The sequence below is a fragment of the Megascapheus bottae genome, chromosome 13 (genome assembly GCF_031878675.1).
Source record: "Megascapheus bottae isolate mThoBot1 chromosome 13, mThoBot2.hap1, whole genome shotgun sequence".
Taxonomy (NCBI): Eukaryota; Metazoa; Chordata; class Mammalia; order Rodentia; family Geomyidae; genus Megascapheus; species Megascapheus bottae.
In genome coordinates this window covers 15,695,419-15,713,294 of record NC_143521.1, presented here as the reverse complement: position 1 = coordinate 15,713,294, position 17,876 = coordinate 15,695,419, and the positions used below count along the sequence as shown (strand labels likewise).

Sequence of the window (17,876 nt, the reverse complement as noted above, 5' to 3'; positions counted from 1 at the left end):
TAAAAATAAAATATCCCAAGTTTTTATCTTTACTTATCCTTTAGGCTGTGTTCAAGCAGGAAATGAAGGGTATGTAAGTTCTTAGGTAAAAGCACCTTGAGGAGATAAAGTCAAGTGGGTCTCAAAGATATTACAGTGAGAAGGAATTAATATAGCTCTTGCAGGACCACTTGCATTAATTTTCATTGATAGATTTGTATACAAGACCAGTCCATATGTTTGGCTCCTGTAATAGGCCATTCCCTTTCTACTTATCTACCATGTTAATTGTGGTTCTTATCAGTACATGTTGTTTAGACTACAAATCACAAACCAAGTACACTTCTTTACTTTGCAAATTAAGGTATAATGGGATTAAGTCACAAGAGAAATCTCTCATAAAAATACTGAAAAAATTAGAATGGCAAAAACAAAAATCCTAGTAACTACAATATAGGTACAACAAATACTCTGACCACAAAACTACAGACTGTTACAAAACAAGTATAGCTATAGAAATAAACTTATGCACAAGAGAAGGAAGGCTGAAGTCAGAAAAAAGATTCAATCAAGCAATGGCACTGTGGCTCAAGTGTTAGAACTCTAGCCTTAGAGCCCAGGCCCAGAGTTCAAGCCCCATGACCAATTGTCAAAGAATAAAATGTTACCTAATTAGTAAAAACCTTGAGCTCTCCTAGCAAAGGTTTACAATAGAGCAAAACCTAGATACATAAGGCCATATAGGATGAGACTAAATGAAAGGACCTCCAGGATATGGAAACAAGAGCCATATAATGTATGATTGTTCTTCTTAGTGTGATTGTTCTTCTTAATGTACTATGTCCCTTGGTTAATTATTTGTTCATTTGAAATGGGAAAGGGAAGGAGGGAAAACAAGAGGGGCGGGGGTGGGGGGAGGAAAATGAGGACCAAAACATGAGAAAGGGTATCAGTGTTTGTGAAGTAATGCACCTTCTATCTGGCCAATATAATGTAACCCTTCTATTAATTACAATAAAAATATATTAAAAAATAAATGTTACCTTTAAAAAAGGATACAACCAAGCTTTAAAGCTGAAGAAAACTGGCATAACTGTATTAAATGAAATGGAGAAAAACTTGGTAATTCAAGGGCTGGTGGCTACACTTGTAATCCTTGCTACTCAGGAAGCTAAAAAATCTGAGGTTCAGAGTTTCAAGACAGCCTAGGCAGAAAAGTCTGTGAAACACCTGTGTTTAATTAACCAACAATAAGTTCAAGTAGAGAATACCTTGAGTGAAAAAGTGAAGAGCACAAGGCCCTAAATTCAAGCCCCAGTACTGGCACATGCACATGTACATAAACACACAAACAAAAACAAGCCTAGAGTTTGTTAAGTATCAAGAAAGAAAAGGGGGGAAGGGAGGGAGGAAGCAAAAAGGGGGGTAGGGGTATCAAGTCAATTCAGAATCTCTAACATTAAGCTAGTACTTTATTTTGAGACTTTTTTTTACTATAAAACGTCACTACATTAAAACCTAACATTTAATGTAAATTAATATAAATATACCAGTTGTTGATAAAGCAAAAATTTCTAACAATACAGAAAAATTTAAGCAACAATATTTACTATTTGATCTAATATATAGCCCTGGGCCTAACAATAAAATTAAGCACCTGGAGTCAAAACTTGAGAATCCAAAAAGCCAGGTAAGTTAACCAAAAAGTTTCAAAAGTTAGCACATTTAAATAAGAAAAGCACACATCTACTTTATTTGCAAACATATATAGAAAAATCCTTAAAAACTGTTGTTGAAAGAGGCCCCAACTGTGCTTCCTTCTCCATTCTTGGTGCACTTGATTCCAAAACCTATCTCCCAACACTGAGCAGTTTCAATAGCTACTTACATAGGCAACTAAATAGGTCAAGGCATAACTGCCATGTAACTCTTCCCCTAGGGAAGCAGGACTAGCATTTCGCCACTTGTTACGGTATTTTCTGTTTGTTTAAAAAGTGCTGGACACCTGATCCTGAATTACAATATAAACTCATTGTCCATGTATCTGGGCCATATTCATAGCTTAAATAATGTACTTTGTTACTGACATAACTCTCCTGTCTTTTCACTATGGAAATGCAGCTAATTTAATAGCCTATAAATTCAGTACAATCTGGGTCTTCACTTATTGAGTAGTTATCAAATTAAGTCAAATATTATCAAATTTAATGTATAAAAGCATTTAATATGACCAACCTGGATCTATTACTGCAAGGACTATTATTTAAGTAGGAAGAGTACACATATATTCTCTCTCTATATATATATATATTAACATTCAATATAATCGTAATACAATCACACTAGTCTTTGAAATTTTAAAAACAATTATCTCAATATATTAGAAAAGCATTTGATAAACTATCTGAACAAGGATTAATCAGGAATAAAAAACTACCATAATCTCAATTATTTAAGTAAAGACACAGGATAAATACTAGATTTTGTGTATTTGTGGTGTTGCTGTAGTTATTGCTCTTTGAAAAGGGTCCCACTACTATGATTCTCAGTATGTCCTAGAACTTGCAATCCTCCTATCTACTGGATGCTATGATTACAACAGACACCACTACACCCTGCAAATACAACCATGCCGAGCAAAAATCTCATTAATTTTTTTTTTGCCAGTCCTTGGGCTTGAACTCAGGGCCTGGGCACTGTCCTTGAACACTTTCGCTCAAAGCTGGCACTCTGGCACTTGAGCCACGGCACACTTCCAGCTTTTTCTGTGTATGTGGTACCAAGGAATTAAACCCAGGGCTTTGTGCATGCTAAGCAAACACTCTACCACTAGGCCATGCTCCTGGCCCTCATTCTTCATTTTGTTTAAAAAATTAGAAGTACTTTCTATAAAACTGGCTATAACAGAAGCATAGCCAGTGCTATTAATTCTATCCAACACAAATATCCTAGTTAATACAATAAAATAAAGTACAAATTTAATATGTAAGAATTCAAAAGGAAGCAACAAAACTTATCGGCCGATAGTGATTATTTTCATACAAACATCAAAAGAGCTTATAAGTTTCTAGAAAGAAGATACAGCTAAGAAGGCTTATTGTAAAATCAATTTTTATTTTTTTTGCCAACCCTGGGGCTTGAACTCAGGGCCTGAGCATTGTCTTTAGGTTTTCTCAAGTCTAGCGCTCTACCACTTGAGCCAGAGCACTATTTCTGACATTTTCTATGTATGTGGTTCCAAGGTCTCCAACCCCAATCTTCGTACATGGTAGGGCAAGCACCCTAACACTAGGCCAAACTCCCAGCCCCTAAAATCAATTTTTACACAAGTTATGATAACTTGAGTGTAAGGATAGGAGAAGAAAAAGTGGGAAAACAAAGGGGTAACATTAATAATACACAAAGGCCAGTATGTGCTCCTAGCTACTCAGGAGGCTGAGATCTGTGGATCATGATTCAAACCCAGCCTAGGCAACAAAATCCATGAGACTCTTTTCTCCAATTAACCAGTAAAAAAGCCTGAAGTGAAGCTATGACTCAAGTGGTAGAGCACCTATCCAGCAAGCAGAAAGACCTGAGCTCAAAACTCAGTAGCAAAAAAAAAAAAAAAAAACCCGTAGTAACATCATAATTGTTGGTACAAGATTAGACAAATGTAACTACTAGAATAGAATATAGATCACAAAAGTAGACTTACCATAGCAGTTATGAGAAAGGTGACTTTGCTGAATAGTAGGAAAAGGAAAACTGTCATAAGTAACAGAGGACTGTAAATATGCATAATTACGTCCTCCCTAAATAAGAGCCTCACACCATATTTAAACAACTTCTAAGTGTATCAATGAATTAATTATGAAGGGTAAAACTTAAAAATTTTATAGGAAAAAAAATCACTTGTAGGGAAGGTTTAACAAAATGTAAAATACATGAATAATGAGATTTAAATCCACATAGTAATTTAAACTGTTTTATTAAAAGATAGCACAAAGCAAGGAGTGTGGCCTAGTGGTAGAGTGCTCACCTAGTATGCATGAAGCCCTGGGTTCAATTTCTCAGTACCACACATACATAAAAAAAGCTGGAAGTGGTGCTGTGGCTCAAAAGCTCAAGGACCATGCCTAGGACCTGAGTTCAAGCCCTGGGATGGATGGAGGAGATGGAGGGAGAGAGAGAGGGACGGAGGGAGAGGGGGACGGAGGGAGAGGGGGACGGAGGGAGAGGGGGACGGAGGGAGAGGGGGACGGAGGGAGAGGGGGACGGAGGGAGAGGGGGACGGAGGGAGAGGGGGACGGAGGGAGAGGGGGAGGACTAAGTAGTACAAAGAAAAAAAGCTATGTAGTAGACATTTGTTAACAAAATAGGCAAAAACTTAATACAAATCAGTAAGAAATGATCCCATACATAACAGAAAAGGCATCAACAATACTTTCAAAGAAATTATTGCCAGTAAATACAAAAAACTATGTTCAATCTTATTACCAATTAGGAAAATGAAAATTTAGAGTATCATTAAGAGTCTTTCATATTCAATAATTGGAAGAACTTTTGACAACACAAATTATTGGAAAGACAAAAATGAAAACTATGTAATTCTTGAAGCATAATTTAATACAACTCGTTTGTAAAACATTATAAGGCTGGCACCAATAATCCCAGTTACTCATGAGGCCGAGACTAAAGTAGCACAGCTCAAAGCCAGCCCAGGCAGACGAATCCCAGAGATTCTTTATCTCCCAAACACAAGCAAAAAGCTAGACCTAGAGATGTAATTCAAGTGGTAAGGTGCCAGCCTTGGAAAAAATTCGAGTGGTAAAGGTGCCAGCCTTGGGCAAAAGTAATTCAAGTGGTAAGGTACCAATCCTTGGACAAAAGAACTAAGTAAGGCCCTGAGTTCAAGACCCAGTACCAGTACACATGCACACAAACACACAATACCTATCATAGCATTTACTTAATCAAGTGAAAAGATGCAAATTTCTACAATACAACTAATTCACTTCCATTCTTATGAACTGTATCGGAACATACATATACTAAAATGTTCATATGTACTCATTAGGTAGCCAAAGGGGAAAAAAATAAAAAACAATATCCCTAACAGAATTAATTAACTATAGCAAATTCATCTATCAGGAGGTAACAGCACTGAATCAAATGTAGCTACAGGTATGCTTCAACAGGGCTGAAATCATAAAAATACTTTGGAAGTAGTATTTTGTATGAGTCTATTTAATTAAAGTTCAGCTATATTTAACAAATACATATATATAGTGTTCTTATTTTCCTGTAATCTCACCAACCAATTCTCAGTTTTTAAAATTTTTCCAATTTGATTAAAAGAACGATTAACTGAACATATTTAAAATTTGTCAATTTTATTATCATGCATAAGGTTCATCAATACTCTTAGAGCTATTTGTATCCTGAAATAGAAACTAGTAATAAATTTTCCTTTATTGATAATGGTAGTTCATATGTAACACAGAAATAAGCACCTTGCCTCCTAAAGCAAAGATAATCACAGTTTTCAAGTGCCTTTTGTAAAAAGGTATTCAGACACACTTGGATAACAATATAGCACTATTATTTTCTGTAATATGAATGCCATTATTTTCTTATGATATATTTCAAATTTTAAGAAAGTTAAACTACAAATATTTGGAAGTGTTGAAGCCCTAGATAATGTTATGACTTGGACATCAATGTCTTTAATGAATGATAGCATCTCACTGGCCCATATGGCAGATAAAAGTACTGCCTTATCTCAGACCCAAGGGCATGAAATCCAAACTACTTAAAAACTTTTTACTTCTGTCTTGGCTTCTACAAAGTTAACACATTTGGACTTCATTTAAGACATCATAAAGAACACTTAGAAATTGCCGTACTGATTCTGCCTATAGTATTGCAGTTCTCATCCAAACTCCTCAAATAATCTATATTCCATAAACACTCATGTCAAAACTTACAGAAATTAGTTTGTTGGGTCAGGATGATGCCAGTCATTAAAACTTGAGCATCTATGATCCCAAGTAAAAGAAACAAATTCTCTTTTCTAGTTTCAAGATAAAATGGAACCTCACAGGCAGCTTATTCTCATTTTGTCTTTTAATATAGCACACTACCATTTTAAATGCTTTTTATGTCTATAACATAAAAGACCACATTGTGACTATTAAGACCAAGAAATTACTTCAAATTTTATCTTTAAAAATATATTATTTTTTATATTTTTATTCATAAATTGCTCCATAAAGCCTTTTCTGTTTTTATCATCTTGAATTTTTTTATTTTTTTAAAGTAGGGAGAGTTTTCCTTCTTTGCTCTTCTGTACTAGATCATCTGAGTAGAAAATGTTTCTGAATGGCTTTCTCACAAAGAGAAAAGGGCTGAAATCCAGTATGAATTCAGCATTCCTAATCTGAAATTCAGAAATGAACCTAGGTATAATGATGTTCCCTTGGCATCCTAAGTGTTACAAGGCATCAGGGATCTCAAATTCTAGGTCACCTTGAAGTATATGGAAACAATTTTTTTTCTTCAGGAGCGAAATTTTAAGTAATACAAAATCATAAATGATCCAAAATCCTAAACTCTTTTGAGCACTGACATAATACATCAGGGGAAATTTCTGCTCCAGACTTCATATGATGCATCCTAGTCAAAATGCAAGTGCACTAAAAATCATACGTAAGTCTACAGTAATACTTCTGGAGTATGTGTATATGGCATGCATAAAACCAGTTTGCTATAGTAAACAATGCTACAATGAACATGGTTATGCTAGTGGCTTTAGTGCAGCCTCATTTGTGGCCATTTGGCTAAATGTTTACATTTTGTTTCATTCCCAAGGTACTTTATGTGTTTGAAAATATTAAAAATCTATACTATCCCATCTATATTTACTATGGATCAAATTGAAACAATGAGGAGTTTATCCACAGACATCAACAAAATCCAGATACTGCTAGTGAAGTACCTAACTCGTACCTGAGAGAATCAACAGACACAGAAGATATTTTAATGTTTATTACACAAAAAATTGACAGTGCCGGCATGGTGGCTCATGCCTGTAATCCTAGCTACTCAGGAGGCTGAGACCTAAGGATCATGGTTCAAAGCCAGCCTGGGCACAAAAGGACTGAGACTCTTATCTCCAATTAACCTCTAGAAAATGGCAAGTGGGGCTTAGCTCAAGCGTAGGGCATTAGCTGTGAACTGTAGAGCTCAGGGACAATGCCCACGTCCAGTGGTAGGGTGGTAGCCTTGAGTTGAAGAGCTTAGGGACCGCACCCAAGCCAAGTTCAAGCCCCATGACCTGCCGCCCCCCCCCAAAAAAGGACAGTGTGCAAAGATAGTTAATGTTAGTGTTAAAATTACTCATAAAATAAAAAGGATTTGAATGGATATTCAGAATCCATTCGCCGATATTGAAGCATAAATTTTCTGGGAGCATGTCTATGTGATAAACAGTAAAATCATGAAAAAGGATGAAATATTACCATTTCCTCTTAGAAATGCTGCCTTGTACAAAATTAAGTTAGCTGGACTCAATTATTAATGTATTACTAATGTCCTATCAATATCAGAAGCAATAGTTACTTCTTTCAACATTACACAGAACAAGTAATTCTTACAAATAACCATTATTAACTATTTCATAAGTGTAAATTTTCATATTCCTTGAATCTAAGATCACAAAAAATATCATTCCACAATTTTTTTCCTCAAGTGTTACAGACTTGGCAAAAGAAAAAAAAAAGCCCTAGGACTGGCAAAAATAAAAAAAAAAAAAAGGGATAGACTAGACTTGCCCTTACTGCACCTCTTGATAATTATTTTAACTAGTTAAAATACAGAATAGAAAAAGTAAGATCAGTTGGCTGCCAGTGGCTATCATCCCAATCAGGAAGATCTCATAGTTCAAAGCTAAGTTAAGGCTTGTAGTTCAAAGCTAGCCCAGGCTGGCAAAGACAGACTCAACTTCAATTAACCAGCAAAAAGCTGTAAGTGAAAGTGTAGTTCAAGTGGTAGAGTACCATTAATATCCTTGAGAAAAAGCCAAGGGAGCAAACACCCCAAGTTTAAGACTTCAAATACACATACATGGTTAAATGTCCCACCTAAAACATTTCAAATATTTTGGGTTAATCCTCATTCTCAAATCATTCTAAAATTTGATCTATACTAGGGCCAAAATAATCTTTAAAGGGATGGTAGCAATTCAATACTGATTGCTGACACATCACTTCTCTTAAAAAGAAGTCACTCACCTGTCAAACCTAGAGTTTGTAGCTGGAAGAGCCGACCAAGTTCATAAGGCAAAACCCGTAACTGATTGTGATTTAAAAGCAATTCCCTGTTTAAAAAAAAAGTAATTTAATATACTAAACTTTACTAATATTTAATTTACCATTCATAACTATCTTTGTAACAAACTATGATGTTCAGATTCAAGGCATTTCTCAATGTTAACCCCAAAATGCTGATCAAACTGGTATACAATCCATGTCACAAATATTCAGAGGTTCTATGCTTATTCATTCTCTAGTACATATAAATGCAGAAGTTAATAATTTCACATTATTCTCAAGCTAAATCTACACTCTTTACTGTCATCATAAAGGCTGTTACTGCTAGTACCAGTGGCTCACGCCTGTAATCCTAGCTACTCAGGCTGAGATCTGAGGATCCCAGTTCAAAAACAGCCCAGCACTCAAGTCTGTGAGACACTTATATCCAATTAACCACCAGAAAACCTGAAGTGGGGCTGAGGCTCAAGGGATAGGGTAGTAGCCTTGATCTAAAGAGCTCAGGGACAGCACCCAGGCACAGAGGGGAGAAAAAAAAAATTAACATTAACCCAAAGTTTTAAAAAATTCAAATAACCACCTTAAGGAAACATCATAAAAAAGACCAAGGGATTAAGTTTAACCTTAAATATGTGATAAAAAAATGTATTGTATTTTATTGTCGAAGTGATACAGGGCTTACAGTTACATTCATCGTGTAGTGGGTACATCTTGGCCCAGGTGCGGGTAGCTCACACCTGCACTCACAGACTCAGGGGGCTGAGATCTCAAGACAAGGTTCAAAGCTAGCCCAGGAAGGAAAGTCTGTGAGACTCTCATCTCCAATTAACCACCACAAAGCTGGAAATGAAGCTACAGCCCAACTGGCAGAACACTAATCTTGAGTAGAAGAGCTGAAGGACAGCACCTAGGCTTTGAACTCAAACCCCAGAACTGGCAAAATACTACATACAAAATATCAAATATAATTATATTTTAATATGATATATAGTTTATGTATTTCATAAAACTGTATGAACATATAAAGCATATAAGTATATATTTTATTATACATTTTCCAAGTTTATTATGTAATTATATATTTATATATAAAATTTGTTTCATATTTTCTGTAATTTATACATCATACTTATATATTTATTTCTATTTACACATTATACATTCCTATATTTATATATAAACAAATATACAAAAATTAAAGTGATTTTTAAATATAAAAAAATTTTATTTGCTTAACAAATAAAACAGAGAGGCAACTCATTGGGAATATTTGGGGGTGGAGGAGGGGGAGTTGGTGGTAGCCCTTAAACTCGGCCTGGGCACTGTCCATCAACTCTTCAACTCAAGGCTATCACCCTACCCCTTCAGCCACTCAGCACTTCCGATTTTCTGGTGGTTAATTGGAGATAGGAGTCTCAGAGTGCCCAGGATGGCTTTGAACCATGATCTTCAGATTACAGCCTCCTCCCTCAGTAGCTAGGATTACAGGTGTGAGCCGCCGGTGCCCACCTGATAATGTTTTTATAAGATTTAGTATTTCTGCAAAATTTTTCCTATAGCAAACTATCTTAGGGTTAAAATTTTGAAATACATTTCAGCTACATATGAAAACTCATAAAGACCCTTCATAAAAGCTGACCAAGCAGGTAGGGGAGTGGCAAAGACAAACAAGATCTTTTTGATGAGGGTCGGGTAATATGAAGGGATGAAGATGTGTATGGTCAAAAACATTTTATGAAAACAATGAAACCTGTTGAAATTGTTTTAGGAAGGTGGAAAGAGAGCAAAGTAAGAAAGTGAGAGTAACTGGATCACATGGTATACATATGTAGAAATTCCACTGTGAAACCCCTTTTGTACGAATTACCTTTGCAAAAAAAAATTCTTAGGTTGCATTGAAGACTTGTGGTATGAAATATAAATATGCATAGCTTTACATAATTGAGATGTTTCTAAAGTTCTTGCTTATAAGTAAATCATGTGTTATCAAAGATTTTTCTACATTCTCAGACTTTAGTCTCTCAACTGAGACATTTAACCTCATCCCAGCTCAAAGCTGGGATAAGAAATGGAAACTGGTACTAGAAACCCAAATATAAAGGAAAATAAATCCTCAATGAAGGTTGAATTAAGCACAACAATTAGTTTGATCTTCACAAACATGGAAGGAAATTCCACTGAAAAAGTGAGGCCGGGAGTTTGGCCTAGTGGTAGAGTGCTTGCCTAGCACACATGAAGACCCAGGTTTGATTCCTCGGTACCACGTACATGGAACAAAACAGCTGGAAGTGGTGCTGTGGCTCTAGTGGTAGGGCACTACCCTTGAGAAAGCCCAAGGACAGTGCTCAGTCCCTGAGTTCAAGCCCCAGCAATGGCAAAAAAAAAAAGAAGTAAGGTAATTAGGAACACAGGAATGGAAGGAGGAAAGGTGAACAAATGCACTGACTATATTCAATGAACATTATGTGAAAATTTAACTGCATAACATGAAGGAATAGGAATGAGAGAAAATAAGAGAATGATGGAAGGGCTAGCATTGTGCCTTTTTGTATAACGTAGTAGTAGTAGTAGTAGTAGTAGTAGTAGTAGTAGTAGTAGTAATGGTAATAGGTCAGGAGCTGATGGCTCACACCTGTAATCCTAACTACTCAGAAGGCTGAGTTCTGAGGACCAAGGTTCAAAGTCAGCTCAAGAAAGGAAGTTCAGGGACGGAAAGTTGGCATAAAGGACAGTGCTCAGGCACTAAACTCAAAGCCCCACCCCCAAAAAGGGGGGGGGGGGGTTCAAACTTTTTTTCCCATTAACCACTGGAAAATCAAAAGTAAAGCTGTGGCTCCAGTGATAAAATGCTAGCCTTGAGCAAAAACACTCAGGCAGCATCCAAGCCAGATTCAAGCCCCAGGACCAGCACCTCCTCAGACAAAAAAAAGTATCTCATTTTATCTGGAAAATTTCAAATTTTATGAGTTATGTCTTTAATATTTTTTTACCTGAGAGACACCATGTTTCCTAGTTCTGCTGGTAAACTTCTGAGTTTATTGGATGACAGATCCAGGTAAACCAGATTATGAAGCTTGGCAATATCAGGTGGAATGCGAGTAAGGTTATTGTCATTAAGGTGTAGCGCTGTCAAGTGTGTCAATGACCAAAGTGATGTACTTAAGCTCCGCACTTTACCTGAAAGGCAAAATATTCAAGCATAAAACACTAGGCTCACAATCAAAGTTGAATTTTAGCAAGGTTAAAATAGAACAATCTGAAAATATACAGGTACTGTACATCATATACAATGTACAGGCATTTTAATCAATTGCCTCCAAAGATATCTTGCCTTCAATCTTTAATTTCACACTTTTTGTTGAACATAAACTCCCTTTCATGGCCTTCCCGTATTAAATGAGATAAAGCAAAACATGGAGACCCCTGCTGTGAAATCTCAGTGATAAAGAATGAAGCTGCCTTGAGCTTTTACAGTAGATCAGTGATTTTTTTTTTATTAATAGCCACACAATTATTTCTTGCATACTTAATAAAAATTACTGCAGGGGCCAGGAGTTTGGCCTAGTGGTAGAGTGCTTGTCTAGCATGCATGAAGACCTGGGTTCGATTCCTCAGTACCACATACATAGAAAAAAGGCAGAAGTGGTGCTGAGGCTCAAGTGGTAGAGCTCTAGCCTTGATAAAGTCCAAGGACAGTGCTCAGATCCTGAGCTCAAGCCCAAGACTGGCAAAAATAAATAAAATAAATAAATTACTGCAAAGCTCATATTCAAGACCTGGATTAGTCTGCAAATATTAAGTAACCAAAATTAGTTACTACAATTTAGAACCAATCTTTTATTAGCTATCACAAAGCACTGTATTCTCAAAGAAAACATCTTCCCCAGATTTCTGATGTTGAAATTAGCGATGAACAACTCTGGCTTAAGATTTATGATTAAATGCAACACATTCAAGGAAACAGTCATATAACAAGCTCTATCAGTCAATACCTGTGTGGAGTACACACTTATCAGAATACCTAGTTCAGAGTTCAGACTCTTAGCATTTATCAGCTCTTAAAGGCATCAGCTTCTATAAAATGAGATATCTCTTCTCCTGTCTTTGCAGTACTTATCAATTATACAAAACAATTCATACAAAAAATTGTTTTGTATGGGGCCGGAGTTTGGCCTAGTGATAGAGTGCTTGCCTAGAATGCATGAAACCCTGAGTTCAATTCCTCAGTGCCACATACATATAAAAAGCCAAAGTGATGCTATGGCTCAAGTAGTAAACTGCTAGCCTTTAGAAAGCCCAAGGATAGTGCTCAAGCCCTAAGTTCAAGCCCCAAGACTGGCAAAAAGAAAACAAAGAGGGAAAGAGCGAGGGAGGGAGGGAGAGGGAGGGGGAGAGGGAGAGAGGGAGAGGGAGAAAGAGAGAGGGGGAGAGGGAGAAGGAGAGAGGGAGAGAGAGAGGGAAAGGGGGAGAGGGAGAGAGGGGGGGAGAGGAAGGGGAAAGGGGGAGGGGAAGAGGGGGAGGAGAAGAGGGGGAGGGGGAGGGGGAGAGGGGAGAGAGGGAGAGGGGGAGGGGAGAGAGGAGAGAGGGGGAGGAGGGGGGAGAGGGGGAGAGGGGGAGAAATTTTTATAGATTTTACAAAAAGAAAAATGTGCACAAAAATACCTGCACAAACCTGCAGAAAACTAAAGTTGGATCCTTCTTTGTCACCCTGCACTAGAATTAACTCCAAATGGATCAAAGACCTGGAGGTAAAAGAGGACACACTGAAAACTTTACAGGAAGGAATAGGAGATACACTAGGCCTCCTTGGCACAGGTCGAAACTTTCTTAATAAGGACCAAGAATCACAACAAATCAGAGAAAGACTGGATAAGTGGGACTGCATTAAACTGCAGAGCTTTTGTAAGGCAAAGGACATAGCTAGTAAACTAATCAGGAAGCCTACAGAGTGGGAGAAGATCTTCACCAACCAAACAACGGACAAAGGCCTCATATCTAAAATATATCAACAACTCAAAAAATTGAATCACTCCAAAACTAACCTCCAAAGTAACAACCATCCCATTAAAAAATGGGCCAAAGGCTTAAAGAGTCTTCTCTGAAGTAGAAACAAAAATGGCCTATAGACACATGAAGAAATGCTCAACATCTCTGGTCATAAAAGAAATGCAAATCAAAACAACTCTAAGATTCCACCTCACTCCAGTTAGAATGGCCAGGATCAGGAAAACGAATAATAACAGATGCTGGAGGGGATGTGGCCAGGAGGGATCACTACTACACTGTTGGTGGGAGTGCAAACTCATTCAACCACTATGGAAAGCAGTGTGGCAGTGCCTCAAAAGGCTAAACATAGAACTCCCCTATGACCCAGCAATTCCACTACTTGGCATTTACCCAACCATCCAGAAACAAGGACATACTAAATCCACTAGCACAACAATGTTCATTGCAGCACTATTCACCATAGCAAAGACATGGAACCAACCTAGATGTCCCTCAGTTGATGAGTGGATCAACAAGTTGTGGTATTAGTACACAATGGAATTCTATGCTGCTGTCAGAAAGAATGACATCGCCCCATTTGTTAGGAAATGGAGAGACTTAGAAAAAATCATATTAAGTGAAGTAAGCCAGACTCAAAGGAACTTAGGCTCAATGGTTTCCCTCATTCGTCATAATCAGTAGAAACCTTGGGCTCTACTAGCAGAGATCTGCAATAGAGCAAAATCTTGATACATAAGGCCATATAATGTGAAGCTAATTGAAAGGACCTCCAGGATAGTGAAACAAAAGCCATATAATGAATGATTGTTGTCCTTAATGTACTATGTTGTCTCTCATCTCCTTTGCTGTCCCTTGGTTATCTCATATTGGTATAGTATCTCACTTTGTTATCTGATATATTGAATTTATTTGTATTTGGATATTTGAAATTTGATAGGGAAGGGGGGGAAACCAAGACGGTTATCTCATATTGGTATAGTATCTCACTTTGTTATCTGATATATTGAATTTATTTGTATTTGGATATTTGAAATTTGATAGGGGGGGAGGGAAATGGGTACCAAGACATGTGAAAGGGTATCAATGTATGTGAATTAATGTACCTTCTATCTGGCAAGTATCATGTAACCCTTTTACTAATTACAATAAAAAAAATATGGAAAAAAGAAAAAAAAATACCTGCACAAAAACTGGTAAGGTAGCAGTGGAAAAAGATAGAGATCTATTCAACAGAAGACTTCCACCTTCACTACCATCGCTAACCAAGTGTCAACCAGAGTTTTTAGAATTTGTAGAACAAAACTTACAACTAAAAAGGCTCTACATCAAAGAGAACCTAATTTTTTTTTTTTACTCAACCTTCAACACAGTGGCTTTCATCAAGAATAATTCTGCTCCTTCTCTTTAGACTTCAGTGGATGGATCTGTGACATGTTTTTTTCTGTCCCTATTTTCCATGGTCTCAGTCATTTGAAGGTTTACCAGTTGGGCATTCTGTTGAATTTCCTTCAGCTTGTGTGTGATGCTTTTCTATTAGCAGTTATGTATTTTTATGAATGATGTTGTACCTTAAATTCTAACCATGTCCTGTAACACAAATTATCAGACATTCTTACAATAGCTTCCAAGTTTTCTTCTTTGCTCACACTTAAGATGATAGGAGAATGACAGTTTAATTTACAAAGATTACTTCAATATGGTCAAAATCAAATGTAGCCAGCCGTCACTGTCTCATACCTATCATCTTAACTACTGTAGAGGCTAAGATCTGAGGATAGAGGTTCAAAGCCAGCCCAATCAGGAAAGTCCACAAGACTTATTTCCAAGTAACTAACAGAAAGCTAGAAATCAAGCTGTAGTTCATGTATAATGCACTACATGGACAGTGTCCAAACCCCAAGTTCAAGCCTAAGGACTGGCACATGTCCACACAAACAAAAGCCAATTTATTCTATCACAAGAACCATTAATCTCAAAAAAGGAGAATGTAAATCACAAAATTACCTTGGCAATCCTTTGTATTTTCCAATAGCCCATCTAACTAAAATACACAACAGAACAGTGATAGCCCACACCTGTAATCCTACCTAGGACACAGTTCAAAACCAGCACAGGCAGGAAAAATGCCCCCGATTCTTCTCCAATTAATCAACAAAAAGGCAGAAGTAGAGCTGTGCTCAAGTTGTAGGATCTCAGTTCTGAGCCAAAAAGCTACAGGACAGTGCCTTGAGGAAGGATACACACATACACATACACACATAAGCACACAAATGTTATGAATAATGTAGCAATATTCTTTAGTTATGAATAATGTAGCAATATTCTTTATTATTACACTTATGTCTCAAAAAATGCCTCAGCTTTTACTCACCGGAAATTTCTAATTCTGCCCAGTGAGATTTTTTCCCATTGGCTACCTCCTCTGCTGACATGATGGTATAAATTCTGCGAGGATCTGGAGGATCATATTTTTCCTTTGGCATCCCTATTAGTCTGTGAAAAAAATTAAAGGATCACAATTACTACAGTTTTTTTAAAAAGAGTAAGATAGGACATTTTCTTTTCCTCTCATTGCAGGCTAGCAAATCACTTTACAAATTCTCACTTGAAGAAAAGGACATCATCTGCAGAATGCAAGGCTTTTGCAGATACTCAAACAGGTACAGATGGAAAAAGGCAAACCAGTATCACACTAGACTTTTGCAGTGAATCTGTAGTTCCTTCTGAAGCCCATACTCACTTGAGCACTGCTTTTCTATAAAAGACTGACTTTGCAACCAGCTTCCTGAATGGACTCTGACTAGGAGAATAAGGTAATATGAAGATATCCTAAGGAGAATATGAAGATATCCTAAGGAGAATAGAGTTATATTAAAATATCCTAAAATGATTAGCTTATAACATCCCCCCTGCCACCGAGAACCATCTAATAATCACACCACATTTAGACTCATTCTATGTTTCTAGGAAAAGCAGGGTGCTCCCTCCTGCTGATAATATAAAGAATACAGTCCACAAATACTGCAGGCAGCCATTCGACTACAAAGAAGCCAGCCATAGAATACAATACTAAAATATAAGAGAAACAAAGCCCAAGTCTGGAGTCTCATCTGTTGCACAATTCAACAAGGTAATATGTTTTCTTAAGGTAATTTGACTTTTATTCTCTGTATTTCCCATTTCCTACTTAGGTGACTGCTTATTTTGTTGGCTAGCCTGGGCCATTCTTGATTTATAATCACTGCCTTAAATATTTGTATCATTCCTTTATACTTTCAAAAGTGCTCTACTGGATAATGTATAAGCTACTATGACCAAAGTTATTATGCATAGTCTTTCATAATCAGTACACAATTACCAATAATGACCAACTTAGACATAATGAAGCTGCTCAAATGTTTGGCACGATGGCTTACACATGCAATCCTAGCTTCTCAATAGGCCAAGATCTGAGGGTCCAAGTTCAAAATGGTTTTGGTTTGATGTGTGTGGCCCCATATTGATATTAAGGCTTTAACTCAATGCCTGGGCACAATCTCCCAGCTTTTTCACTGAAGGATTGTGCTGTTCCACTTACACAGAGTTCTACTTCTGGTTCCTGGATAATAAGAGATAGGAGTCTCATTGACTTTCCTACCCATGCAAATATCAAGTCACAATACTCTGTGAATGCAAACTATTTATTAGAAATAATATTCTAAATAATTGTTACTTTCAGGTAGTTTGAAATGTATTAAATGGATACAGAAAAGTAGTGTTCTATCATTTACCAAGAAATTCAAGCTAGTGTAAAAGAGTACAATCAATAAAATACTTTAAAACAAAAATTAAAGGAGCCCATGCAGTAAAGTCCTTGAGAGTCTTATCTCCAATGAAATATAAATAAATCCTACGTGAGCTCTGGCTCAAATAGTAGAGTTCTAGCCTCATGCAAAAAAGCTCAGGAACAGCACTGACGCCCCAAGTTCAAGCCCCAATACTGGCACTAAAAATAAATAAAAGGGTTCAGGTGGGAGGTGTGAGTCAATGGTACTATACCTACCTAGCAACTCTACAACTCTGAGTACAAATCTCCAACACAGCCAAAAAATATTAAAAGGCACAAAAATTGCTTGTGGGCTCCTTTTTTATGTTTGATTTTTACAGGGTTTCACTTATACAGCTCAAACTGAATCTTACTATGTAACCCAGACTTGCTTAGAATTTGTAATTCTCCTACCTTAGCTTCCTCCCAGGACCTTCTGGGAAAGACATGTGCCACCACAATCACCTACATTCCCTCGGCTTGAGGCAAATTTAAAATTACATTTCCTGTGAGTGTCCAATTTCTATATCGTATTAATTCCCAAAGGAACTTCCCACTACATTAGGTTCTTTAATATACTAGAGAATATTGATATATACTAAAGAACCTAATTACATAAACAAAGGGAGCTAAAAAAATCCCTTAGTAACACAACAGTTTGTAACCTCCCAGTTTTGAAACCACTTCAGCACTATGAAAAATAAAAAAATAAAATACTCATATGGCTCCCTAAACACTGACTATACAAACTGCTTTAAACTTGCTTTCCATTC

General features: G+C 36.9%; 1 protein-coding gene across 3 annotated transcripts in view; it reads right to left on the bottom strand.

Annotated features, from left to right (window-relative positions):
* The window catches only part of Cnot6l (CCR4-NOT transcription complex subunit 6 like), a 78,167-nt gene that overhangs the window by 45,300 nt on the left and 14,991 nt on the right, over positions 1-17,876 (bottom strand). For all 3 annotated transcript variants that reach the window (XM_090343375.1, XM_090343372.1, XM_090343374.1), the window contains exons 2-4: positions 15,670-15,791; positions 11,282-11,468; positions 8,253-8,338 (exon numbers count right to left, since the gene is read on the bottom strand). In XM_090343375.1, the coding sequence (XP_090199501.1) occupies positions 8,253-8,338; positions 11,282-11,468; positions 15,670-15,781 (385 nt within the window). In that variant the 5' untranslated portion in view covers positions 15,782-15,791. The remainder of the gene's footprint in view (positions 1-8,252; positions 8,339-11,281; positions 11,469-15,669; positions 15,792-17,876) is intronic.